Source organism: Schistocerca serialis, chromosome 2, assembly GCF_023864345.2.
Source record: "Schistocerca serialis cubense isolate TAMUIC-IGC-003099 chromosome 2, iqSchSeri2.2, whole genome shotgun sequence".
NCBI lineage: Eukaryota > Metazoa > Arthropoda > Insecta > Orthoptera > Acrididae > Schistocerca > Schistocerca serialis.
Window position 1 is genome coordinate 215,488,208 of NC_064639.1, and position 6,000 is coordinate 215,494,207.

Consider the following 6,000-nt stretch of genomic DNA (forward strand, 5'->3'; position numbering starts at 1 on the left):
CATTCATCTTATATAATAAAGTTTTGAGATTGTATTCTGCACACATTTGAGTTAGCCTCTGTGCTGTTAGTTGCAGGACGATTTCACAAGAAGCATGTATCTAGGCTTGGGTGATATGTTTCATTCTAAAAAAATCGTCATCTTCTGCACTTCAGCAATTATGTGCTTTCCATTTCAAATATTCACACTTCGATCCGTCTTCTATGTTATCTCCCTGACACTCCAGAACTATATTACATGTTATTTAATTAGTTTTATAGGTAATAAGGTATCATCCACTCATACTAAATGCTACTCTTTTATTTCTTTCTGTATTGTTGCATTTTAGGATTTCTTGCGTATACACGCGGCTCTTACCATGTCTCTTCATTTCTCTGTTTGTCTAATCGAATACCACTTTACACAGGAACTTCGTTTTGTATTCCACTATATTTTATTTTCCATTTCGATAGCAAAAATACCTACGATACAGCAGGAACTGCTATATAATGCAACCTTAGTAATTGTTTCATTCTATATTATCTTTAAACATCCGGTATATTGTACACAGGGTGTCCCAAGAGGAATGGCCAGTATTCAGGGATACGAAAAGAAAGATCATTTGAAGCATGTTACCGATCATGCCACACAAAACATTGATCGCAAAACCTGTTTGGAAATCAGTTTCCACTGTAGCATGTGAATTTTCCTGAGACTATCGACGTTTATTATGCATATTGATCCTATGCCATATGTTCGTGGCTTCGTCTGTGAGTAGTAATAATGGAAAGAAAGGAGAATTGTCATTGTCATGACAAAATTCTTGTGGCATTGTCGTCAACGGGACACTGAAACACGCAGGAAGTCACCATGTGCTGGAAGTATGACATCACTTCACCCTTCAACAATGTATTGCTGTTCTTGCATAGGTTGCTGAACCACACGTTAAGAAGAAAAATGCGAACTTGGAAAAATGTCCCTTTCACGAAATGTACTCAAAACTCTGTTAAATATTTTACGATCAGGAATGCGATGTGTCGGAAAACGCCGACGGTATTTTTCGATAGCAGTAGGAGCACTAGCATCGCAGAAGCCGTGAGGATACACTATATCTGCACATTCCTCAGTACTGTAGATACATGGGATTTTAGCCAGCGTGGGGACAAACACAGTTAACTGATGCTTTTCTCTGATCCACATTCAATCCCTCGCACAACTTCACTCATAACACACAATGGACAAACGCGCATATATCATTCTACTGTAATCTCAGAATGACAGCCCGAACACAGAGATTGTAAGCAACGAGGTAGGTTGGGCCACAATAAAACATCAAAGGAATTGTGTGGGTAAGAAACATGCTTGCGAGCCACTAGCTTGGAAACTAATGTACATTAAACTATACCGACACCATTCAGAATGCAGCACACGTCTATATGAAGTTTTCTGTTCAAATATACGTTTCTGTCGTATCCCTGAGAATTGTCCTTTCCCCCAGGGGAACCCTGTATAAACGCTGAAATCGGCGTAATTTGCTTTCTCTAGTTTAGATTTTGCTTCAGCATACGTCGTATTCTATGCAGTTGATCTGACAAAAGTTGCATTATTCTCGATTGATGTTTCGTTTGATATTTTATTGTTGTATGTCTTATACTCTGTATTCAGTTGCTGTAATGCGCTATTGACCTTTATTTACAAAACTAATAATTTTAAAAAATCAGAAAATAGCAACCACTCTGATTGTGTTTAGTGCCGTGCGTTGGGCGGAGAAATGAAAATCAGAGAGACGTCTATGCGACCCATGATCGTTGCCTATCAAGGTAATAATTTCTTTGTGGTTAAGTGGCGAGCTGTCAGAAAACAGTGGCGTATGCAATTATAAAAGGATCCTCACTCGGTGTTTTCTCAAAGACGTCCTCTAATTCTCGAAAGTGAAACCGGTTTTTCATAGTGTTCAGCTACCCTGAGATCCTAGAAGATTCATGAGAAAGATCGCAGGAAAGAGGCCCAAAATATCGAAGAAGTTATGAAAGGAATATGACGCAACGTAATCAGCCAAGACATGATACTTCCAATGACAATAATTTCAAGGCACCAAAGGCTACAACAAATTGTGAGATGGTTAAGTGGGTCTGAATATGGAATATTGATAAGTCTAAATGGCTTCAGGAGGCTTAGTGGCTAAATCAGCCTCGTCTTTGGGATGATTTTCGTCTTTAAAGCGGAGACTGTGCTGTATGGTGAGCTGTTGAGCGAATCTGGATGTGGAATGTTGGTAAGTCTGGATGGCTTGAAGACTTACTGATTCACACAGCCTCTTATTTGAAATTTTTGGCGTCCTTCAGGTAGTAAAGGCTACTCCAGATGGTTAAATTGTTGAAGTAGATCATAATGTGGAGTCTTATGAAGTGTGGATGGTTTGTTGGACTGATCCAGCCTTGTATTTGGGTCGTTTAGGGTGATGTAATGTACAAAAGGCTATACTAGCGGCTGAAGATGAACAAGTGGATCTGAATGTGGAGTCTTTCGAGAACAAGTGGATCTGAATGTGGAGTCTTTCGAAGTCTGGATGGCTTTGGGAGGCTCGCTGATTGACTAGCCTCGTATTTGGGATTTTTGGATGGCTTTATGGTACCGAAGGTTACACCAGATGGTGAGTTTGCAGAGACAGATCTTCATATGAGTATTGGGAAGTATAGACGGCTTGAGGAGGTTTAATGATTGATCCAGCCACTTAACTGGGACATTTAGGTGGTCTCAAGGTACCAAAGACTACACCAGATGCTGAAATTGTTGAAGTGGACCTGGATGTGCAATATCTGGTAGCCTTGATGGCTTTGGTGGGGGGCAGGGGGAGAGTTTAATGATTGATTCTGCCTATTATTTGGGATGGTTTTGCTTTTTTAAGGTACCAAAGGCTACACCATATTGTGAAATCGCTGAAGTGTGTCTGGGTCTAGAATTTTAGGCTGTCTGCATGGTTTCGGGGATTTACTCATTTACTCGGCTTCGTATTTGCGGACTTTACATAGAGGTGTTGGTGTTGCAGGTGGACAGCGCAGGCAACAAGGCCGGCTACGTGGTGGAGGGCCGCGGCTTCCGCAAGTACCGCGTCGAGGAACGAACCCCGGACGGCTTCATCGTCGGCGAGTACGGCGTCGTCAACAGCGAAGGCGACCCCCTGCGGGCGGTGCGCTACACGGCCGACGGCACCGCCCCCACCAAGCTCATCGACCAGGCGCTCAGCCACTTCCTCTCCCTCTGACGTCACTGCCCGCTGGACGCCACGCCCACCGCTACCTGCCGACTCTGCGACTGCTCCGCGATGCGCAGGTGCCACCAGTCAGTTTCCCGGACCTGCTGGCTGTGATCTGTGTTTTTAGGTTCGATAAGAAAGCCACTGTAAAATTGTTGTCAATACACGTTGCTATTCTCAAAAGGAGTTTCAATACAGAGATTAAAAGACCAGTAGTCCTATTTAAGACATATGCAAGCTAAAGCATAAAGGGCTGAAAATACATTCACAAGTGGGGAAAATGACATACACTAATACCTTTGTTACTACACTTACGTCACAACAATATACTGTATGTAGCAGTCACAGTGTGCCACGCAACAGAAGCTCACCAATTCAGATCACGCCGCAAACAAAACGTCTCCTTTCCCCACTGCAGCTGATCTCTTCACAATAGATATAAAATCATCTTTAAGAAGCAACATAATTTAGCCTAAGAGGCTATGTCCTCACGTAACGAATTACCGTAACACAAGATTCCAAAATAATCATATATTCCTCCGTTTTGTATTCAAAACACGGACGCAGCAGTCGAAAGGAAAAGATAAGGCAATGTGTTGTGGGATGATCAGAATACGATATAACATCATGCATGTCGCTCAACGGTCAAGAAAAGCAAATGAAACAGCTGGGACGCTACGCTGCCGTTAACCTAGAAGGACTAACTGCCGGACTTGCAGAGATCACGCTGGATTTGCGTTTTGCATGTCGTATAGCCCTCGTGTCGTTTACGTACGAGACGAGATTCTAGTTCCCCCCCTCGGAGATGCCATGCCTCCTTTGCACCATCGCTGCGGTTTCGATGAAACGTGAACTACCCGGTTTAATGATTTGGTGCTTTCGTCACAAATCTGAAGAGCATATTTTATAAATATGCACTCAGTGTACTAAATAACGGTTTAGACATTTCCGATGTTGAATCTGTAGGTAGTGCCGCCTAAGATCTTAAGTGGCAACCGCTTGTATCCGCTGCTTGTATAAAATGCGCTTTGCATGTGCTACCTCTAGTAGAGTGACAGGAAACGCAGATCCAGTGGTCATCTCATTTACGAGTGAGGCTGACGCAGTTGGGTCTGGGTCTTCATAGAGCTTCCAGAGTTTGTCTAAGCTGGCTCTCTTTGTCCTAGTGGCTAAAGAGCGAGGTTTCAGCTGCAGTGCCGAGAATTTGTTCAAAGAGGTTACTTTTTACTAACGCAAGTATAAATTTAATTTATCTTTCTCCGCTTTGATACCGAAGATTCTTGCCACAGTTACGCTTCCTATTGCTTCCATGTTACAGGACGGGCACATAAAACTGCCCTCAAAATGTGTTTCATGTACCTTAAGACAGCCAACCCACCTTACAATATCCATAACTGGGGCGGATGATGTAAGGTTAGTTGCCTAGCTTAAGGCGCTTGAAATATTTTCCGGGTCACATTTATTTTGCCCACCTCTAGTCACATCTTAATGCAATATCTTTGCTGAGAATCGTCATTACAAGATTCCATGGTATATGTGTTTGTCTTGCTTGCTTTCTATGTTTTTTCTCTTGCAGTCTTGTGTCAATCTTTTCATCTCTCAGTGCTTCTTACCCAGCTCCCTCGAAAATATTCCCATTTCTACGATTTAGGTTCTAGTAGATAATGACAGATTGTGAGTCACTTCTTATTTCCGAGCCAAGAGAATGCTTGATGCAGTTCACACTCATTTATGACAAAAACTTCTTTGGTTTCAACAAACGCTCACAGTATTCTAGTCACAACTTCTGAACACAACTTTTGGCAGCCGCTCAACAATAAGTACGTTCTTTCAAGTATCAAACTCGCTTACTCTAAGTACACAAGGAAAAACCCTGAGAGGTTTCCCAAGTACAGTCAACCCTAACTGTTCCTCCGATTATTTCATTTCAACTAGGTTCCCTTTTTATAACGACGTCACTAAGTTAATATTAAAAATAGTCCACAATGTTTTTTAGTTCAGGCACAATTTTTTGCAAATAATTTCTAAAGAATATGCGCAGTGTACCACAGTCATTCCCAACGTCAGTTTTTCTTAACTCTGTATCACTTTATTCTGTCGCTATTGACCTCAATCTCGATTATCATTATTACTACAAATCAGTTACAAGCCGTATGTTTTCTTTGCTGCTGATTTAGCAACTTGTCTCCTTTTGCAATAGCCACTCCAACTAGTAATTTTCAAAAATTTCAGGTCTTTTCAACATTTTCTGAAATCTGATTCTCAACTATTCTGATAGTCTAATTCTTCTGCTACAATCTATGGATTTGTCTTCTTTCCAATCCAATTAACAATATTACCTTTTATCTTTGCTGCCATGGCAAGTCCTTCAAATAGCTAATACAACTAAGTTTTTCGAGATTCGCCCTCCTCTACGTTCACTGCTGCAAAACTATTGTAATTTCCTTTCAAGATCCCGAATATTTATTCGTTTTTTTTTTTTTTTTTTTTTTTTTTTTTTTTTTTTTTTTTTGTTAGAGTCAAGGTTTCAATTGCATAATTTAATGTGATAATTAATAAGTAGTTGCAGATCAATATTTCGATTATTTCTAGAGATTTTTCTACTCTTTAGGAAATTTGTCCGGCTACAATAAGCATTATGTGTGCTTAGCAATCCAATTTCAATTTCATCTTTGATGGTACTTGTTGTATTGAAGATGGCTTCTAGATATTTAAATTCGTTAACTTCATCAATTATTTCAATTTCGACTTTGAAATTACTGTTA

The 6,000-nt window shown here is 40.8% G+C and overlaps 1 protein-coding gene across 1 annotated transcript in view; it reads left to right on the top strand.

Moving 5' to 3' along the window:
• The window catches only part of LOC126456955 (mucin-12-like), a 491,377-nt gene extending 486,295 nt beyond the window's left edge, over nucleotides 1-5,082 (top strand). The window contains exon 3 of the mRNA XM_050092892.1: nucleotides 3,029-5,082. Within this exon, the coding sequence (XP_049948849.1) occupies nucleotides 3,029-3,244 (216 nt within the window). The 3' untranslated portion in view covers nucleotides 3,245-5,082. The remainder of the gene's footprint in view (nucleotides 1-3,028) is intronic.
• Nucleotides 5,083-6,000: the final 918 nt, after the last annotated feature.